Source organism: Quercus suber, unplaced genomic scaffold, assembly GCF_002906115.3.
Source record: "Quercus suber isolate HL8 unplaced genomic scaffold, Cork oak 2.0 scaffold_191, whole genome shotgun sequence".
NCBI lineage: Eukaryota > Viridiplantae > Streptophyta > Magnoliopsida > Fagales > Fagaceae > Quercus > Quercus suber.
In genome coordinates this window covers 657,774-679,626 of record NW_027069649.1, presented here as the reverse complement: position 1 = coordinate 679,626, position 21,853 = coordinate 657,774, and the positions used below count along the sequence as shown (strand labels likewise).

The 21,853-nt window shown below is 34.9% G+C and overlaps 2 protein-coding genes and 1 non-coding gene across 5 annotated transcripts; 2 read left to right on the top strand and 1 right to left on the bottom strand.

The window, feature by feature from the left end:
- The first annotated feature begins 6,727 nt into the window (after positions 1-6,727).
- LOC136069819 (CBL-interacting protein kinase 2-like) lies at positions 6,728-10,244 on the top strand. 3 transcript variants are annotated; one of them, XM_065778822.1, is made up of 2 exons: positions 6,728-6,947; positions 8,114-10,244. In XM_065778822.1, exon 2 carries the CDS (start codon positions 8,450-8,452, stop codon positions 9,863-9,865), a length of 1,416 nt encoding a protein of 471 aa, XP_065634894.1. In that variant the 5' UTR covers positions 6,728-6,947; positions 8,114-8,449; the 3' UTR covers positions 9,866-10,244. The 3 variants fall into 3 exon arrangements, with proteins under 3 accessions (XP_065634894.1, XP_065634893.1, XP_065634892.1); XM_065778821.1 differs by having other exon boundaries at positions 8,081-10,244; XM_065778820.1 differs by having other exon boundaries at positions 8,006-10,244.
- Positions 10,245-11,547: 1,303 nt separating this feature from the next.
- On the top strand, positions 11,548-11,636 carry TRNAY-GUA (transfer RNA tyrosine (anticodon GUA)). Its single transcript is given in 2 exon segments — positions 11,548-11,584; positions 11,601-11,636. It is a non-coding gene; the product is annotated as a tRNA-Tyr (tRNA).
- A 2,295-nt stretch (positions 11,637-13,931) lies between these two features.
- On the bottom strand, positions 13,932-21,650 carry LOC112034152 (uncharacterized). Its single transcript, XM_065778819.1, has 4 exons — positions 21,492-21,650; positions 19,536-21,230; positions 18,005-19,056; positions 13,932-14,234 (listed from the first exon to the last, which is right to left on the bottom strand). The coding sequence occupies exons 2-4, from the start codon at positions 21,033-21,035 to the stop codon at positions 14,126-14,128; spliced, it is 2,661 nt and encodes an 886-aa protein (XP_065634891.1). The 5' UTR covers positions 21,036-21,230; positions 21,492-21,650; the 3' UTR covers positions 13,932-14,125.
- Positions 21,651-21,853: the final 203 nt, after the last annotated feature.

Here is a 21,853-nt window from a genome sequence, read left to right as displayed (position 1 = left end):
CCAACCCCTCTCTACCACCGATCCTCCTCACCGGCACACGAGCACTCTTCTTCATCTCTGTTCTCCTTGCACAGCTACTCCATCTTCCATCCCCACCAAGCTCACCGTCAACTTTGGTCTTCCCTATGCTTCCGAGCTTGCCTCCAAAGAGGTCAGTCAAATCTCTCACTTTCTTTTTACTATTGGGTTTTGTTTGTTTTGGTGTAAATTTTATGTGGGCTGAGTTTAGATTTTGATTCTGCAGTCTTATTCTACACTTTTTATGTCTGTTTGAGGAATTTTTTGACATGGGTTTGCTTTGTTTTTGTGTGATTTCAAATGGGTTTTCGTTAAAGCTTGTGTATTTTCATTGGATTCTATGTGAATCACAGTGGCTTTCTTGCAATAATAGAGTGACCCATGTTGGGAAATGGGATTTGTGGCTAGTTGTGACACATTTTTTTCATTCTATTTGGGGTTTATCCCAAAGAGAAAATAGGAATAGTTTTGGGACTAATCAAAGATCAAGAAATGAAATAATGAAAAGAAGATAGTAACTTTCGAGTGACCTGTGAGCACGGGCATTACTGCATCCCATAATGTGTTCTATACCTGTTTGGCATTTGTGTCATTAGGGTTTGAATTATCTGGATATGTTTTTTTGTTGGCCTTCAATTAGGTTAGAATTAATTATCCGGATATGTTTTATAATTTTTAATTTATAAAATACTCTTTTTTTTTTCTATGACAATATTACACCTCCACATTGATCAGTGTCTACTTTCTGCAAAAACCTCATGGGCCTGTCTTGATCGTTATCAATCTCTGAATAAACTACAAGATTTTCCACTGCTTTATTTTATTTTATTTTATTTTTTGCTTTAATTCCACTGCCAGGAGCATTTAAGACGTATTCTTAGAGGTCAAGCCTTGCTATTTGACTAGTCAAAATCAACTTCATTGGCAAGGACCTTATCTCCTGGAGTTTTGGAAAGTCAAATAGATGCCAAGAAGGTTTGTGACTTTGCCTTATCACAGAATCTTTAAATGAGTTCAGTCCAGAGAATAAATGGTTTGCTAAGAAAAAAGTGATTTAAAGAAAATAAATCTTGTCATTCTTAAGTTCTACGGCTATATCAAGTTATGCAGAATTTGCAAGTGCTTTTTTGGAACTTGGTTGATGTCTTTTGTATAATATTTGTATGTATAAAACAGTTGGAAAAGGATTGGTTGTTAATGACTTTTACCAACAAAAGAGAAAAAAAAAGAAAAAGAAAAAAAAGAAGTGAAAATATAGTTATGACGTAGTTGGTCTATTACCAATTGAGTTAGGAGTATTCAGGAAATGTGATAAATAATGGGTTCAGAATGTCCAAAGAAAGCCACTGTGATTCACATAGAATCCAATGAAAATACACAAGCTTTAACGAAAACCCATTTGAAATCACACAAAAACAAAGCAAACCCATGTCAAAAAATTCCTCAAACAGACATAAAAAGTGTAGAATAAGACTGCAGAATCAAAATCTAAACTCAGCCCACATAAAATTTACACCAAAACAAACAAAACCCAATAGTAAAAAGAAAGTGAGAGATTTGACTGACCTCTTTGGAGGCAAGCTCGGAAGCATAGGGAAGACCAAAGTTGACGGTGAGCTTGGTGGGGATGGAAGATGGAGTAGCTGTGCAAGGAGAACAGAGATGAAGAAGAGTGCTCGTGTGCCGGTGAGGAGGATCGGTGGTAGAGAGGGGTGGGTTATGTGAGGGTTTGGGAGTCAAAGGGAGAGAGTGAGAGAGAAGGAGAGAGATCGGGTGAAATCAGAGAGTGGTTTAGGTTTTTTTTTTTTTATTTTTATTTATAACAAACCTTGAGCTGCGTTTTATTAAACGCAGCTCTAGACACGTTTAAGCTGCGTTTAGGTAAACGCAGCTCTATAAGTGTTGAAGCTGCATTTATTAAACGCAGCTTTAGGATATATTAAAAATAAATAAATAAATAAATCGTCAGATGGGTCTAGAGCTGCGTTTATTAAAACGCAGCTTTAGTCCTACGAAGATAAACGCAGCCTGAACACCAAAAAACGCAGCTTTAGACTCAGTCTATAGCCGCATTTATTAAAAGCAGCTATAAGTCCAGTACTGGAGCTGCGTTTTTAAAAAACGCAGCTTAAACAGTACCCTGGAGCTGCGTTTTTTAAAAACGCAGCTCCAAAACGCAGCCCTGCCACGCGTTTTTTGTAGTGTACGTACATTCACATGTCACCTTGTTTTTGGTAAGCTACATGCTAGCCACAATGTTCAAACATGTCCAAAATGGTTTGTGTTTTGTACAGACAAACAAATAATAATTCCAGCCAACTTATGAATACATGTTCCTGCATCGTTTCCAAAAGTTTGATAAGGAGGAAGTTCTGGACCGTGTCTTTACCTTAGACATTTACACAAGTTGTGAATATACAAATAGAATTAGGTGAACATAATAATAATGGGTTTTTAAAAGAGCTAAAAGCCTAAAACCATCATTATATGGTGGACCTTTCTCTTCCAAATTGCTTAAACATTTTCTGGGAAAGAGGACTAAGTTCAGTTTATTCTTTAATCAAAGTGGTTTTGCTTACTTGGGCAAATGGCGGCCCCTTCTGAACCTTCTATTATTATTTTAATGGAGATATGATTCAATGCATTACTAATTATAAAATTCAAAGTCTCAAACGGAATGAAAGCCAAAAAGGATAAAAGAATATAACAGAAAGATTCTTGTAATTTGAAGATTGAAAACCGAAAACGTGTTTTTTTTTTCTTGGAAAAAAAAAATGTTTTATTATTGATGTCTTAACTCTTAACCTAGGAAGAAATTGTTTATTTGGCGAACTAGCTAAGGTTAAGTCTAAGTTTTGAGTCGACTATTAAACGAACTAAGATAAAATACTAATATTACTATTTTCGTGTATGTTCTAATAAGTATTACTGTTTGTAGGGTTGGTTTTTGTAGCCCAAGCCTAAAGACAATTAATTTGTAGAGTATGGGTGAAAGAGCTAGATTAAGTATGGGATTAATAACAACGAATCACCGCTTTCAAACACAAGCTGACATTAATTTGTACGTAAACTTTGATAATCCGAAGAGCTACACTATTAGTTTATCTGATGAACCAAAATCCTAGGGTTACAACCAAGTTTCCCCTCCCTTCTTTGTTAGGAGCTTCCTTTCTTTATATAGTCACTTTTGTCCTCATCTCCATCGTCCACATGTTCCTCATCCATGAGTTTGCTGTAGTACATGTCACGTCAGGCATCTTCTTTTAACTCTGTATGAGTGGCGGTAGGTTAGGATGCACTGTTCAAGGGTCTTCTCCACATAAATGCGGCCAGAAAAGCTGTTGCAGTGCATTAAATATGGTGGCAGCAACTTTCCCCTTAGATATTTCTCCATCCTTATCGTTCCATGGCATGCTCAGAGCTTATCTCGATCAGGTGGAGTCCTCGGAAGGTCATTCTGGTCTTTCACACATTCAATTGATCTATGATATCGCGTCAGAGGATTACAACCTCTTCGGACAGGAGATGTCCTCTTCGGACTGTGATAATTCTTCATCTTGAGGGTCCCACTTCTAGCCGGGCCCTACCTTCTTCATCTTCCTCTTCTCAGACGCAAAATAGCCCTCCTATGGGCCTTCGGCCCATTGCGTTGGGCCGGGTCCTTTTTCCCCCACACTGTTTATTCAAAAAAATATATAAAAATAAATAAATAAAAATAATGTAATCATAAATAAAATTGGAAATATGAAACTCGATTGATATATAAGATGAGTTCAAGTTATACCTAGTGTGGCTCTATAAAGGTTACACCTTTTTTAAGCTATAAATTTCTAAAATATCTAATAGTAAAAAAGAAAATACAATTTTTTTCATATCATCATTAAATACTTACCTAATTAATAATATCCTTATTAACTCTCTCCTTATTAATTACTTCTTGTCTCTCTTTTTCCTTCTCTTTATTTCACAGTAATTCATTTTCCCTATATCACTTTTTTAATTCAAAGGTTGTTTTCAAATTTGCTCTTCCATTTTCTTCTTCTTTGGGTTTCAAGAGTTATGGGTGTCAAATTTTACCTAGCAGAAAAAAGAAAAAAAGAAGCTCCAGATGAAACTACATAGAGATAAAAATATATATTAAAAAAAAAAAAAAAAAGTAGGCTGGGGGAGATAATAGATCTAATCTAAAAGTGGCGTAAGAGAATAAAGAAGAGGAACAAAGACTTAGAAAGAAAAAGGAAAACTAAGAAAGGTATGGCAGTCATATACAAGTAAAGAGAGAGTAGTAGTGGTAGTCTGGTAGAAGAAGATGTAGGGTAAAAGAATATTGTAAATACATTTGTAAAGTCATTTGGCCCAAAAAAGAATATATATGTAACAGGTTTTAAACAATGAGTAAAGAGAGAGAAATACCTTCTCCTCACATGAATGATGGGTCTCACTAATTAAATTTATGATAGAACTCACCATTCATATGAGAATGAGGACTATATATTTATAATGCTCCGAGAGTACCTAATAATTTTTCACTAGCTCAACTGGTTAACATTCCATGATATTTTAAATAAAGACATTTAAAGTTAAAATTTTCCTACTCTTAAAAAAAAGTAGTCAGTGTAGAAAATCGAATTTGTTCAACAAGAAAATAGATGAAACTTGAAAATATAATTTAATTTGGTGATGACCTCAATATTCTAAATAAAACCAAATGAATAAATATTAAGTTATTAATACTCGACTCTATTATAGTCTAAATTTTTTATTATAGTTTTTTTATTTTTTTATAAAATATTTTTAAAAATAAATTATTAATGTGTGCAATAATTACTGTCCTCAATTTTTAATGGTTTCCTTAGTAGTATTACTACTACTGTGTTTCCCCAAAAAAAAAAAAAAACTAGTACTGTTTATATACTAAAATTGGTAGTATTTTGGCTTCTCAAAAAAAAAAAAAAAAAAATTGGTAGTATTTTGAAAGTGAAAGATGTCATTAGAATCTATGATGGTAGAAGGGACATCCTGAAAACATGTGGTTCCCACTGAATTTATTGAATAGCCATCACCGTGGAAGAAAAGAAGGAAATGTCAGCTTGCGTGGCGTCATCAGAAATCATTGGACACACGTGTATGGTTCCCAAAATGCAGTTGAAGCTTGTCAGTCACAAACTTCAGCAACAGTCACCGAGGAAGGTTGAACCTGCTGTACTTATATAATAATCCTCTCTTTTCTTCGTGTCCTTTCCCTATTTGTTTGTCCCTCGAGGAATGTTTGTTATGAGTGGCTGTTGAAGAACGAAACTTCATAGGGCCCTCCAATGCCATCAAATTAAATGTAGACAAAAATTGGAAGTTAGAGGTATATGTTTCACTTACCAAAAAAAACAAAAACAAAGAAGAAGAGTTTATTAATAAAAAAGAAAATAGAAGAGAGAGATAGAGGAAAGAGAAATACAATTTGCTAATTTCATAATGGGTTGTAGTTTAGGTAAGCAGATTATGTGATTGTTAGGTGAGCATCCTTGCCATCTAATACAAATTGGAAGTATTTGGAAATATTTATTATAAAATGCAATGATTAGTTGATTGCTGGTGAAGGCTAATTTGCCTCTTGGTACAAATGAAATGACACCTCAGTGTCCTAATTAGGGGGTTGAGTCTCCTAAAATTTTATGATTTTTAGCACTAAATTATTTTTGGCAATTTGGCATATATGTTAATGTTTAGACATTAAACTAATTATTATATTAGTCTAAACTAATTATTGTATTAAACTAATTATTATATTAGAATTTCAAAAAGAAATCATTTGATTGCCTTAAAAGTAATCTTTTTTTCCCCTTTCTAATTATTTCCAAACTAAATGATTCGTATCTAGAATATTCCTTTCATGTCTTCTACAATTACATATTTTTGCTATATAATGTCAACCCATTAAATGAAACAAAAAAATAATTGAAGCGCTTAAACAAAATGACATTTTCTTCTAATTATATGGTCTAAAGTATTAGGAATCAATAAGGTAAAATAACAAAGATTTTATTCAAGTAAAGCATTGATACATCATGAGTCAAAATATGTTCAAAGTTAAAAGAACCCGAGAGAGAGAGAGAGAGGATTTAACCCAAAAGATCACGACTTAAAATTAAGATCTTCTAGTCTATGATTAAGCTAACTTCACTGTGCAGTTTCTATAATCTTATCTACCCATTCGAAAAAAGTGAATTTTATTTTGTTACACATTATTAAAATTTTAAATATATATCATAACAAAGTAAAAATGATAACTTTTACTCAAATAATAGTGACTTAATAAAATCTAATATATACCTTTCTTTTGCATGAAAATTGTAATATTATAACTTATAAACAACAACATTTCTTTTTTTATTTTTCCGAAAATTTTTATAATCAATTGAACTATAATTTATAAAATAAAGGGAGAAAATCAAATATATGTGCCAAAAAAAAAAAACCAAATACAGGGAATACAAAACCAAACTTTTTTTTTTTTTTTTTGAGAATCTACAAAACCAAACTATGAAACAACGTAGCGTAATTTTTTTTTTTTGAGAAGCACGTGGCGTAAATACTAAATAGCTGGCAGAGGTGATATATTTGCATACATAAACTTAGGAATAACGTAAACAAATCAAATATGTATTATGTTATCATGAGACTTTTGTCAGACTATAAAATGAAGCACCTCAATTATTCTTTCTACAATTCCAACAATACTTTCAAAAAAAAAAAAAATTCCAACAATATTGTCTGTGTTTCTGCCCAAAACTTCAAACTCCAAAACTCTCTCTCTCTCTCTCTCTCTCTCTCCGAGTCTCTCTCGCTCACACAAACAAGCACAGCGCATTTTCATTCTGTAGTCTGTACAAAGCCTCTCGATATCTTTCATTGTGGCTCACTCATTTCTGCAGGTAATGAGATCTGAAAGTTTTGTTTTGTTTTGTTTTGTTTTTTTTTTTTTTTTTTTTGTTGGGTTCACTTCGTTTTGTTTTTGTTTACTGGTTACAATGGCGAAGTGGGTTCTGTTTGGTTTGGTTTTGTGGGTTTGATTAGACTGAGTTTGGCTGTGGTTTTGGTTTTTTTTTTTTTTTTTTTTAATGCTAAAATTTTCGCTGAAGATTGAACCTAGTAGAAAGTAAATTTTAGAGATTTGCATTTAAGTTTTTGGATTTGATGGTAGTGAAGTCTGATTTGCAAAGCTGAATGATATAATATTGTGTTTTGGAGTTGAAGAACGATTAAAAAAAAAAACTAAAAAATAAACAAATTGTTTTGTTGACTCTGTATGTTTCGGTGGAAAAACTTAAGGTTCCTGAAGTTTTTTCCCCCCCTTTAGTATAGTTTGGTTGCTGTGAGAACTGTGGAGCCAATTGTGTTTTTTGTTTTTTTAACATAAACCACAGAGCATGATTTTGATTCAGTATTTCTCTGTTTATGGGGTATATCTTATTGATTAGATCTTCAACTTTCTCAATTTTTGTTTTTCTTGTCATAAAACTGATTGACTAGTTGCGTGTATTACATGTTTGGTTCTTTATGAACTCTGGTTTCCCTTTTAATAAATTATCGTCCAACTTTAATCTATTGGTTATAAGATTTCTCTGATAATGAGGCTTTTAATCATCCATTTATTCATTCATTGTGTTTGTTGTCTTGCTAGTAAATCTTATTGCTACAATAGTGTCTCAATATCATTGTAGAGTGTGAAATGTAGGACTTCTTTAATCTTGAATGGCTTTGCAATTCTATAGTGTGCTGCACATCAAGAATTCCTGGTTTCTTTGAAAATATTACCCAAAAAAAAAAGGAGAAGAAAATATCTGGTGATTTATGAAAAATTTTGATATATGTACCATTCAATTTTTCTTTTTACCATTTAAATTTATGGTCATTTGTGGATTCTTAGTCTGTATGATTGATTCTTATTGATTATATAGTAACTTTTTTTCTTTTTCTTTTTCTTTTTCAGTTGAAGATATCATATATTTGCTGTTGAACTGAATCTATTAATAATTGCTGTTCTACTTCTCTACTTTTCTACCAGAGGTTGGGCACGTAATCTTCTTCATTTCTTCAGGATTCTTAGGTTGACACAAAACTAGGGAATGCTGAAAGATGTGCTTGAAAGATAAGAATTCACTCTCTGAGGATTATGAGGTTATCACTCCATTTGGGCTGCACTCATATATCTTTGATGAGATCGGGTGTTTAAGTTACTGCTCATTACAATTCTGTGCTCAAACTCCCTGTGCAGCTAGAAATTTAAGAGAGTATTTCGTTTCAGAACATGATGACTGTGATGATGGTTGAGCTTTTACTTTGTTGAAATAAGTTATTATCTTATAAATACCTGTATCAAAGATATTGTGCCAGCGGGCGAAGTAAGTTTTATTGCATTCAATCGGTTCTTGGCATGGAAGACAAAGTGACTGTATTGATGCAACGGTATGAATTAGGGAGACAATTGGGCCAAGGTACCTTTGCCAAGGTTTACCATGCAAGGAACCTTAAAACTGGCATGAGTGCGGCCATTAAGGTAATCGATAAAGAGAAAATCTTGAAGGTTGGGATGGTTGAACAGATTAAGCGGGAAATTTCTAGCATGAGTATGATCAAACATCCAAACGTGGTGGAGCTTTATGAGGTTATGGCCAGCAAATCTAAGATTTACTTTGTTATGGAGTATGCCAAGGGTGGTGAGCTTTTTAGCAAGGTCGCCAAAGGAAAGCTCAAGGAGGATGCTGCTAGAAGATATTTCCAACAGCTGATCAGTGCTGTTGATTATTGCCACAGTCGAGGTGTTTGTCATCGAGATTTGAAGCCAGAAAACCTACTGTTGGATGAGAATGGAAATCTAAAAGTTTCAGATTTTGGATTGAGTGCCCTTGCAGAATCTAAGCATCAAGATGGGTTGCTCCATACAACCTGTGGGACTCCTGCATATGTTGCTCCAGAAGTAATTAACAGAAAAGGCTATGATGGCTCCAAAGCTGATATTTGGTCATGTGGGGTGATTTTATATGTTCTGTTGGCTGGTTATCTTCCATTCCATGATTCAAATCTGATGGAAATGTATAGGAAGATTGGTAAGGGTGACTTTAAATTCCCTAACTGGTTTGGCCCCGAGGTGAGAAGGTTGTTGTCAAAGATCTTGGATCCAAACCCAAATACAAGGATATCCATTGCCAAGATAATGGATAATTCTTGGTTTCGAAGGGGATTACCGCCCAAACCCCGAATTATTCAATCAGAAGTGGAAGAACCTACCCCTATAGATGTTGATGCAGTTTTTGGACCAAATGAGAATAGCAGTTCAAGCACCGAGTCAAAGCAAGAATTGGAAAAGCCTTCTAATTTGAATGCATTTGATATCATCTCTCTGTCGGCAGGCTTTGATTTGTCCGGTTTGTTTGAGGAGACTGAACAGAAGAAAGAAGTGCGATTTACATCCAACAAACCTTCCTCAATCATAATATCTAAGCTGGAAGAGATTGCCAAGCAATTGAGACTGAAAGTGAAAAAGAAAGATGGAGGATTGTTGAAAATGGAGGGGTCTAAGTCTGGAAGGAAAGGGCTTTTGGGAATTGACGCCGAGATCTTTGAGATCACCCCATATTTCCATATGGTGGAGATGAAAAAGTCAAGTGGAGATACGCTGGAGTACAAAAAGATGTTGAAACAGGACATAAGACCGGCACTCAAGGACATTGTTTGGACCTGGCAAGGGGAGCAGCAGCAGCAGACACAGCCACAGCAGCAAGAAGAAGAAGTAGACCAACAACCTTCCAATGTTCTTTTGCCGCTGGCTGTATCTCCTCCGGATTCATAGAAGTGGGTGTATATGATGGATTAGTTTTAATTTGTGTCTCAAACTTGTTAGATTCTTAATCTTTTGTTGTTAGTCTGTCTTTGTGACTTAAAAACATTAATTACAGCAAAAGAAAAGAAGGTAATTCCAGAACAAGGCTTCTAATTTGCTAAATGTTTTATGGCTGCTTGCAATTTCCCAAGCCCTTTGTATTTGTATTTTGTGTAGCAACTTACTCCACTTACTGCTATTGTAGCAGAAGCAGCATCAGCAGCACAAGTGGTCTGTTGGAAGCAATTTGCAGGAAGTGTAATTATTTACCTTTTCCAATAATCTTTTGGTTTATCATGGAGCAAAATTTGCAATTATTTATGTGTAATTGAAATGATGATTCTAAGTATTCTCAAGCATTGTGTCCCCATAAAGAAGCACAATAGGGCCTCATGAAGCACAATTTGCACTTATCAAAAACAATTATTTGGAGATCACATCTCATGATCCCAATGGGTAGCACAATCGATTAAAGATTGTGCCTCATGAAGCAGTGGCCATCTATCATAGTTTCAAGCATTGCAATTTACTTTTCAGCTTAAATTGGGAACCCGGAAACCAACAATTCCAATGTTCAACAATAAGGTATATTTTACATTCGGTATATGCATCATTCATCTCGTAGCATGTTTGAATCGTACAATATGAGAAGACCTATGAAATAATTATTCTCTTTCTAACTAATTTTAAATTATCAGAGAGACTTTGTTGAATATTACAAGCACTGAAGCCTAGAAATTTGCAATAAACCACAAAAAAAAAGGGGGTATATTAGAAGAAGACACCAAAGTCCTCAAAAGGTAGCAACCACTTATCATATCCATACATCCAACATTCAAAGAAGTAAACAAAATAAGTGTTTTTTTATTATAAGGAATAAAATATAGTATCAGATTAACAATTGAAGTGATTACATTTACCTTCTTCTAAAAAAATCAAGCTTAAGAAGTTAATGATCCAAATTTTCTAACAACTCTGAATTTTTAAGATAATAAAAAATGGATAAAGTTTAGTTACAAAATTAGGTACAACCTAAAACTATAATATTACTCAATAAAATAAAAATTATTACATATTTTAAAAATCTAACCGTTGGATTGCATATTATTTACCCTCTTAATATATATATCAAATTTTGTGTCAATTAAATATTATTTACTATATAATCTATAAGTTTATATTTTATGTATAATTTTAAATTAGAAAATTTTACAATTTAAACAATTTATTGATGACATAACTATTAATCTTTAATTTTCTAAAAAATTTGCAAGGATAGAGTGTATAAGAAGCAAATGTAATCTAATAATAGATTTGTTAAAATTTACTTTCAATAAAAAAATATTAAGTAAAAACAACTAATTTTGTAAATAAACTTTGCCCATAAAAAATTTATTAAAAGAAACCAAACAAAAGTAAAAAGATAAAAATACTAGAAGAAAACAATAGACTTTGGAATGTATTTTGTCATTTTGTAACTTCAACCGTTCAACATGTGTTATATTGTCTTGGACCTTTTGGTGAAAGATAAAATACGAAGGGGCTGAGGTTTTGGCTGTGTTGTGTGGGACCCACGACAAAGGAAAGAAAAGGCAACATAACAATAAAATAGAAGATAGAATAAATCAAGAGTTGTTAGGTAATATCGAAATCCGACCTTAGCTCAGTTGGTAGAGCGGAGGACTGTAGTTGGTCTCTAACAGACATCCTTAGGTCGCTGGTTCGAATCCGGCAGGTCGGATCTCTCCTTTTTTTTTGTTTTTTTTTTAATCTTATGAAACAATTTCATTACTATGTGTTTTGTTTTGTTGGTAAAAAAAAACTTAACCTATTGTCAAAGTTGTCAATTTCATTTCAACGGCGGTTCGAATCTATTAAAATGAAATATTTTGGCACCAAATTTTTTAGGATTACTGCTTATTTTATATATATATATGTATGTATGTATGTACCCAATAAAAAATAAATAAACTTTTTTATCACATAATGTTCTACCATCTCATTTATCAATTCAAAATCAAATAATTTATACATTTAATATTATCATTATATAGGATCTGACTTCTCTTTCAATTAAAAACTCTCTCGTTCCTTCTGGTTTTTATACAAATGGAAGACGTGGCAAATAAAAAAAAAAATCTAAATGTCAAATAAAGCCCACATCGCACACGTAACTTATTTTTATCACACTAGACTTTTCTTTCCCGGCTATAAACCTTTCAGCAACCTCCGGGGAAAACCCACCATGAAGAAGCCTTTTTCAAAATGTTGATCCCAGGTTCTTAATACAGGAGATTCAATTGAAGGGGTTTTTCTTGGGGAGTTTATTGAGGGATGAACTCGCATTTGACAAATCTAAAACATGAACCATGGGAATGGAATACAATCACTCATACACTGCAACATGCCCAATCCACTCCGGACAACTATCACCCTCAACCTCATGACCCAAGCCTCCCACAGTTCCACCACACTACCACATCAATACTCATCATTCATTTATTTTGTTGCGTTTGGCTTCCTCTTATCCAGGTCATAGATTGGTTTTTTTTTTTTTTTTTTAATTTGAAATCCAATTTATCACCTTGATTGTGAGTTTCAAGGCCTGGTGGGTTTCTGGTGTTAAAATCTTGAATTTTTTTTGTTGCTAAATGAGAAAGATGAATTGGGTAATAAAATGCCAGGAACATGGGCCTTCTGAATTGGATTTTATTAAGTGTGATTCAAATGTGAAAGTGAAGGAATAGACTAAGCTTCCATGGCTGCTTTATGGACAACTTAAACCAAAAAAGGTGAGAAACATCTAGAGTTGCGTTTTATTGTCAACCCCAAACCAACAATCCAACGAAGTTTACAACGACAGAGAGATCAGAGATGATCTTTTACGCTGACTTCTGATCGCTGGGTTTCAAAACCTCTAGAAAACAATGCGGTGTTTATGGTAGTGGTAGACATCGCTGATGGTGTCTAGGATCCTGGGCAGTGGATTTTCAATGAGATTTTTATTTAACCTTGAGATTTTTTTTATTTGCCATAGCTTCTATCCATGCAAATAAATGGGAGAAAATTAGAGTATTCTTAATGGGAGGAAAACTATTAGTTTTAATTTAATCTAGTAGTTCGTTAGATTCATATTGAACCTTAGCATCATGGACCTGAATCACCACCTTATGAATCTAGCGAACTATTAGTTTTAATTTCTATTCTCTCATTTTTCCACCCCAACCAAACGGAGCCTAACGGTTGAGCTGCCCCTGTATTTTATGTATGCAACTCAATAGGCATTTTATATAACTTGGAAACTAAAAGGTTCCAGAGCACGTCGATTTGGATTACGCTTGAATATTACTATGCACATCAACTGCTAGAACTGATACTAATATTCCTTGCCTGCGAATCGGTTAGTCCCACAAATATCTAATCCCTTTTAACAGCAAGACAAACCCAGAATGGTAAGTTTCACATACAAGCTTTGCACTGTCATCAACTTTTGAGCTAAAAGCATCAGCCCTTGGGGCTCAAATTAACCACCAGTATGTTCAAGAATTGGTGAGTAAAACCAAGAGTCACTCACTACATGTCATTTTGCTCAACCAACTAGACCACTAGAGGAAGAGAAGAGGCACCAAAATGAGGAGTCGAACCAAACGGCGGATCAAGCACAAAAACATTATCTCACAAGGCATCTCAACAATTGGGAGCCGGGATAATCAGCAAAAATATCACAACCCTCCAAAATTCTAGTGGTGACTAAAATTGCTGCTCAATTCTTTAGAATACTCCTACAATTTTTTTTTGGGGGGCGGGGGGGGGGGGGGGGGGAGAGAATGGGGGAGAGAGAGAAGAGAAGGGGGGTCTCCAGGGACTGATGGTTGCCTAACTCAAAAAATTGGTTGCAGATAAACTACATAATGAACAGAAGTGTGCCCTATACTATTATATTATGGTTAGACATCCACCAAGAGACCCCCTCCCCCAGCATATTAAAAAAGAAAAAAAGAACCTAGTAGATCAGAAACGTATAAAACCTGTTACCTTTCGCACAAATGCATGCATGCCACGTGTATTCCTATCGATGCTAATGTAAGTAAACATCAATCTCCCTTATAAAGAAGATCAGGAAGATACAATGCGTCCAGTATTCTAATCTCTCCTCCACAAGAGGCTATATGCCTTTAGAGAACAGGTGTATTTAAGTCCCTCATTACTCTGTCACTGTTTTCAATTGAATCACCAAGGTGACTGTACATCTTTGTTAGGAAATAGACCCCCAATATGGGGCCTCGTAACAGTGGCCGTTCCAACACCTTCCCCTGAACCCTGCACAGCCCATTCCTTTCTGCCAATAAGAACGGAACCAAAAAGGAATTAGATTACCAATGATGAATTCAAAACAAAAATACTTTTACCAAGAAAAGTTTTCATTAAGAACATATATTAGACCATATGACCAGAATAAACTGAACCAAGCATAAAATAAAAGGGATAAGATCAAGATATAATTCCCTAGAAATTTTAGAAAGAAAGACAACCCATTCAAAGAAAACAATCCATAATCAAATTCAACGTCAACAAAAACATCAAGCCTAAAATCTCCAAGGACATATTTGCAAGCTTAAATATTTAAGGAGACACCTTTCATAACTTATCAACCCCTGGATTCCATCAGAAGATTGATCTCATTTCATGAGATAAACCATGTTGCAAATATTTATTAAAGCAAATTCACGCTTGAATGCCATTACACATTCATCCCATTTAATGCCTTTTTGTTATTACAAATGCATTGTTACATAAATGAACAATGCTACACTAATGTAGGACAAAATATCAGGATAAACACAGCTTCTATTTTTTTTTTTTTTTTTTTATTCTAAAGAATAATTTTCATTTTGATAATTGGATAGATAAAATGGATTTACATTAGGAAGAACTTAAGAACTCCACTGCACAACCACAAAACAAAGCTTGGAGTAATAGAAATAGTATTCATATCAAGTCTTGAATCAGGCATGCTTGGGCTGACCAAAGTTTTGGCTACAAGTGTAGCAGCTACAGAAATTCCCTTAAAGGAGTCGGTCATTTGGTGAAAATTCTAATTTGCAACAGGAAGTTGTCTCAGATTCATTATCATCTCTCATTTTCAAGCCTCAAAGATATGGAATCCACATGAAAATGCACACAACAACCGCTTACTAAAAAATAATTGAAATAAAACGATCAAATCCTCAGATAGATCCACTGTCAAATGACTAACTTGTTTATCAATATTTTGATTTTATGTAAATGCACAAGACTCAAACAATGAGAGAGTTAGTATCATTTAAAAGGTACATTAACAGGGCAAAACTTAGGTACAATTCCTCAAATATTGTACCTTAGGAGGTTCCCCAATTAAATTCACATGTGGCTGCATTGGACACAATGCAGCCACATAGTTGAATTTAATCAGACAAATTATTTTTTAAACAAAGAAATTAGTGAGAATAAACTCATTCAAATACAGTCTAAATATCTTCAAAACGGAAGTCTTTGACTTTTGGTTAATCTCACAATATTTTGTCATATAAACTTTTGAGGTCTCATAAATTTACACATTATTATTTTATTATTTATTTTAAATTCTATTCATCGTCAAACCTTGGAAAATGCTTGAGATACCAAAAAAAAAAAAAAGAGTAATGCTAGGATCACATGAAATAGCACAACTTTTACTGTAACTCGCCGCATGGTGAGTTATGAATGGTAGAGGTAAGATGGTAGATCCACACCTCCACCACTTTGTGACAAAAATTGTGTCCTTAGCATCTTAAACCCTACATTAAAATCTTACCAAATCACGTTTTCTTAAAATAGAAGAATATATAGTTTCATATATAAACTCAACTATAATAAAATGCCTAATATTCTAATGGACAAAGTTTAGTAACAAAATTGGTTGTAGTATTAGGCTACAACCTTGATCAATATCTTTTTATTGAAAGTGAATTTTGACAAATACACCATTGGATTACATCTTCTTCTTATATCCTCCATGCTTGCAAAATTTCTAAAAAATTAAAAATTAATAACTATGTCATCAATAAATATTTTAAATTGCAAGTTTTTATAGTTTAAGATTATGCATAAAATATAAGCTTATAGATCATATAATAAATAGTTGTTCCAAAGTTTTGCTCCATTAACTATTAGGATAAACAAAATCAAAGAAGGCCAAAAATGATCCTAGCCAATTCCCACAACTGTTACGTGTGAAGCACCAAGTACAGATTATTAAGCAATGATTTAATTAAAAAAATGGGCAGAGTATAAGAGAAATTCCCCATCCAAACATCTAGAATTTGTTTAAAAGATTGAATCAAAATCCAAAACCCAAAAAGTTTCTTTCTCTGTTCTCTGTGGCTGCTCCATTATTAAAGGTTCACTGTGCACGTCTCACTCCAAAGGCAATGGCAATACTATGAAGGCCTAGGTGTCTAGCCTTAATTTCAAAAAAATATTTTGGTTTGCCACTAGTTATCACAGTATGGGCAAGAAATATTAATACAATATTAGCTAAGCCAGTGTTTAACTGATTCTGAACGACCTTGGACAAAAGGTTTTACAGCTTTAAGCCATCATTTATTCATTTAGGGGCTTCGTTCCCCAACAAATTAAATTACCAGCTTTTTCCTGTTCTGTTTAACCTTTCACGTCAATTCACATTATACAATGTCACAATCACAATACGCAGTTGACAAATGCTAGTGTACTATCCTTCCCAGATATTTAGTAAATTGGGTCAAACAAGGTCATAACACACTAAGAAATCAAGTATAACTAGCTAGCACAGATAACCACATCAACAAACAATTCAAAGAAGAAGACACTTCCAGCTAAATCATTTTTTGATTAAGAACAACTTCAAGTTAATTCATGCTTTAGTCATCCAAAAATTTTTTTTTTTTTTTTTTTTTTTTTTTTTTTAGGTAATAGAAAGTTTATTGAATAAAAGTACATCATGTTCACAATTGTGAACAAATTGTACTTGAAACAGTTACAAACAAATCAAAGAGAAGAATGAACAGATTGTAGGAAATCAAAGAGAAGTTTAAATGTATCGACTCTTACTATTAATATCCTTCTAAAACAAATTTAATTTTTTTTAATCAAAAGGAGATCAATGTGTAGAGAGAGAGAGAGAGAGAGAGAGAGAGAGAGGGTATCAAATCAGGTAACCATCTTATTTGACAGAAACTGCAGTGCTTGACAACTTCCCAGGTTCACAGTCAAGAATTCCTAACAACTCAAATATTAATCTAGGAGCCTTCTTCAATTAAATGATAAAAAATAAAGGTAAATATTATCATAATTAAACAATGACCAAGGTTGATGACTTCTAAATCAAGATTCCAAGACAAGATTTTTTTTTACAAAAACGATAAAGCTAGGGACATGACAAAACTTCACAAGATTCCCGAATTAGCCTTTCACCTCACATATGCACCCATCACAATCTGCAATTTTTTTTTTTAAATGACCCATGTATGAGGTGGTAGGCTAATTTGGGTATGTTGTGAATTTTTGTTGTGCCTCTAGTAGGATACTTAGAAAAGAGAAGCAAAAGTCAATTTTCATGCTCACACTAATATGGTTTCTACAAAATAACTAATACTCACAAAGAATGGGTACACACTTGAATGGACTTTATTAGTTCTGACTTCCTAGCTTATGGCGAAGTCAGGAAGAAGCCCAGGGTCAGGTGCATGCCCACATTTATGTGTAGCTGAGACTGTTTGGGGGATCTCGCACATAATTGATGGGCAATTCTAATGATATCTAAAGAATAACATGCCAAAAAAAAAAAATGTAAACACCGCTTTCTTCTACTTCACTTTTCTGGGGAAGATTTTTATGGTAAACTGTGTTAACTCAATAAGGATATGCACAAATCATCATTATTATTGTCACAGACAATCACAATCTTCACAGCTCACATTATCAAAAAGGGAACAAAAAGACTTGTGACTCTAATCAATTATTAATCTCTTAACATCTCAACAACATAAGCCATAAAAAATGTGGAGCAGCAGGTTAGATATTAAAAGGGTAAGAGAGTAGTGTGCTTACTTGGACCAACAATTGGCAGGAGACGGCTCAAATGGATTATTAGCTCCAGAGCCAGGACTGCCATAGACCAAATCATTCTGGGTTTCTTCTTGAGCTTTGGGAGCAAAATGATTTCCACTTCCTGACAATGGTGGAAAAAAACCTCCGGAATGTACCCAGGGCTCATTATCACTCGAACTAGTAACAGGGTTGAATGGCACACCATTCTGTCCATTACCAAGAAAAATATTGTGTGGAGAATGAGTGCCAGAAAGGACATGGTCCTCATTTGTAAACAGTGAAGCCATATTTTTCTGAGAAGAAGGATGCACAAAATCTTCCTTGTTTGATCTGTTCCGTTCTGGGGGTAAAAGCCAGCTTGCAGGCCCACCTACTAAACCTAAACCATCCTGGCCAAGAGGAGAAGAATTCCACATTTGCCATGTTCCTGTCTCATTTGGAATAGCATCATCCACAGCAAAACTATGCATATCATGGGTCTTAGGGGTACTTGGAAACCAATTAGAATTATTATGCTTTTCTCTTGACATTGGGGACTCAATAGGAGAAGGCTTGTTGACTTCAGATGAAGCAGATAGATTCTTTAAACCACGAGGCTTTTCAAATCCCTTGTCTGTTGCAGAGCAATTCCGATCCATCTGAAAATTATTAAGTGACTCAGAAACAGGCCCGATCAAGGCTATTGGATCAGGCTCATAACATGGGTCTTCAAAATGCTCCGGCTCTTCGCATATAAATTCACGAGGCACTTCTCCAATGCGACGGAAGGTTGGATCAATGGAACGTGGTAAACCTAAACTAGTGATTGTGGAATCACATGGATAAGTAGACAGTGTAAATGGCGATGGCAGCCCAAAGTTTATTGGATTATCATATGGTCGTGCCAATAATGTTTGACTGGATAACTGTGGGCTTTGAACTTCTGTTTGGAACTTTGTGTTTGGTCTGCTTATGACACTTGGATTTGATGATGGAGCAACAGACGATGAACGGGTAAATAATTGTTGCCATGATTTTTTAAGTGTTGGCCTAGGTTGTGGTCCTGAGAGCACCTGCAGGTTAGCAGCTCAGCATTTTAATAGCGTTTCTTCTAATAAATAATGCATCTGAGATTATCATGCTTGACAAGAAAACTCAAATGTTGCAAGTTGCAACTAACTGCTTAATTCTATAGACTACCTTTTTTTCTTTTTTCTTTTTTCTTTTTCTGTGAGTTAAAGGGGGAAGGGGGAGGATAAATTGTGATGAAGAAAGAAGACTTAACCAATTAGAAAGATGTATCAAATCTAAAAGTAGTGCTAAAGCTGGCAGTTATATTTCATATCCAAATTCAAAGAAGCAACCTTACCTGTCATTCAATAAAAATAGGTATAATACTATTGAAATCACATAAATAAGTACATAAAAAAAATAAAAAAGCACTTCAAAATATCTTTATCATCTAAAATAAGTACATATTCCCATCCTAAGGCACCTGGAGAACATGTTAAAACTGTGACAGGTTAAAGTAAATGCAGAAAAGACAACTTACAGGACGACAGATGCTCTTATCATCTCCATTTGTACTTAGTTTCCCAGCTACACGATCAGGTGGAAATGAATCTCTTTTATGAGGAAAAGTATGAACATGATCTACAGAACTGTTAGACTTATATTCTTTTGTAAATGTAGCAGGAGTATTAGCACCCTTTCCAAAAAGATTACCACCAGTGAATGCTTTAGAAGAAGACAAAAATGTACCCCTCATACGATCCAGATACCGAGTCCCAGAATTTCCCCGGATAAAACTGTTGGCAGAAATATTTTTCATCCCATGTCCAGTTTCCATGCTCTGGCCTTTCACATTTTCCATCCCAGATTTCTGATGTTCCCGACGATCAATCTCAAACTTCTTGTCCAATTCCCGCTTTCGCTCACTCTCCTTACCAGCTCTCTTTTCCAGCTCTTCTGCATCAGAATTGCTCTTGCTAGACCCTTTGTCTTTGTCTTTGTCTTTCCTTCTTTCCTGACGCTTCTTTTCTGCTTCCTTCTTACTATCTTTCTCCCGGACAGGTGGCGATGTTTTGCCATGATCCTTTTCAGCCTCTATTTTCTCATCCCTTAGTCTTCTACGTTCCTCCACCAATCTTGCAACCTCCTCCCTCTGCTTTCGCTCTTCCTCCTCCAAAAGTTCCCTCTCTAACCTAGCTTGTCTCTTTTCTTCAGCTTTTCTGCGTGCTTTCTCTCCTTTACTTTCGTTATAGTTAACCCCATTTTCACCCTTCTTAGCCAATATCCCATGCTCAGCATCATTCAAACTATCTTCCGATGAACTAATCCTAAAAATCTTTCTCCAAAGCCACCTAATGCTAAAGAAAAAAGAAGTCAGCAGCTTCCACCCAAAAATAACAACTCCAGAGTAAGACTTCTCCGCCAAACAATTCTCATCTCCTCCAAATACACCATTCCCATTCATCATCCAATAACTAGGCTTTCCCGAAACAGACCCACCAACCCAATTCCCATTCTCCAACCAATCCTGACCACACATCCACCCATTCTCTGACCACGCCTTACCATTCAATATCTTCCCACTTTTTCCAACCAAATCCTTAATAATCCCACTATTTCCCATACCAGGCGGTACAGGCAAGTCCAAAACCGGCCTCTTTGATATATGCCCACAATACGAACACATAAACCGACCCCCACCAGGATTCTGATCCCTATACGGAGTCAAGCAGTTCCTGCACCTCCTCGTTGCCGTTTTCCTCAGCTTCTGCAATTCTATCGCTTCAAACCTCTTCCTCTCCCTTAACCGGGCATTCCTTCGTACCCGCCAAGCTGACAGCTGGGGCATCAAAATCTCATACCAAAACAGCGTAACCAACAATACAAACACACAGGCAAGCCTCGGCGACGTAATCTCAAACCGAAATGCAGGTGGTAAAAGCTGAGATAGAGCCCATAGACCTATGAGTGGAATAACTAACCAAGGCAGCATCGTGGCAACCCGGCGAGACCACTTCTGAATCACACAGAGTATACACATTATCCTCTACCCCACACCTATCTTCCCCGTCTCGAATCAAACCCTAACAAAAAAACCAACCAATCAATAATCCCCTCCCCAATCTCACTTTTTCAGTTTTCCCCCAAAATCAAACACCGACCAAACCCTAGCTCAAATTTCTCGCACAAATCAAAATTACGGGATTTATTAACACGTCCCGAAACCTCAAGAACCCTAGAAACACCAAAATCATTCACGAAACACACATTATATATAGCATTAGTGGTTTTTCTCAAATTAATCGGAGCTACAATTAGCTCAAACAAACATAAATTGAAACAAACATTAATCAATTTAGGGTTTCGAAAACATTTTCTTTAAAATAAAAAACAATGGGAAATGAAATTGATAAAACGGCGTCGTTGTTGAGCTGCGATTGTCGGCGTTTTATGGGGAGAGAGAGAGAGAGAGAGAGAGAGAGAGAGAGAGACTTACAGATTAGGAGACCATAGCGAAACGCAATGGGAGCCGAAATTCCGAGAGCCGATTCGGCGATTTTTCGGGGTTTTTTTTTGGGTTTGGTTCTTTTTTTTACAAGCGAAGAAATTGTGAACTTGAAAAGATAAGAGAGAGAGAGAGATGAAGAAGAAAAATGAGGGAAGGCAATGAAAACAAATTATATAAGCAAGAACTGAACCGAGGGCGGTTCGGACCGGGTTGTGGATGATCGGGTCTTGATTTGGTGAATTTTTTTTGATTTGACGGCTTTTTTTTTTTTTTTTTTTTTAATTTTTATTTGATTTGATGGGTTTTTTTTTTTTTTTTTTTTTTTTTAATTTTTAAATTGGGTTGAACTT

Bases quoted from the DNA above. Each gene is read 5' to 3' on its own strand.
- LOC112034152 (XM_065778819.1), bottom strand. From the start codon at position 21,035: ATGTGTATACTCTGTGTGATTCAGAAGTGGTCTCGCCGGGTTGCCACG. The intron at 19,057-19,535 runs GTAAGTTGTCTT...GCTAACCTGCAG, and splicing joins ATAAGAGCATCTGTCGTCCT to GTGCTCTCAGGACCACAACC. The intron at 14,235-18,004 runs GTAAGCACACTA...TCTTATTGGCAG, and splicing joins CCTGCCAATTGTTGGTCCAA to AAAGGAATGGGCTGTGCAGG.
- LOC136069819 (XM_065778822.1), top strand. From the start codon at position 8,450: ATGGAAGACAAAGTGACTGTATTGATGCAACGGTATGAATTAGGGAGA.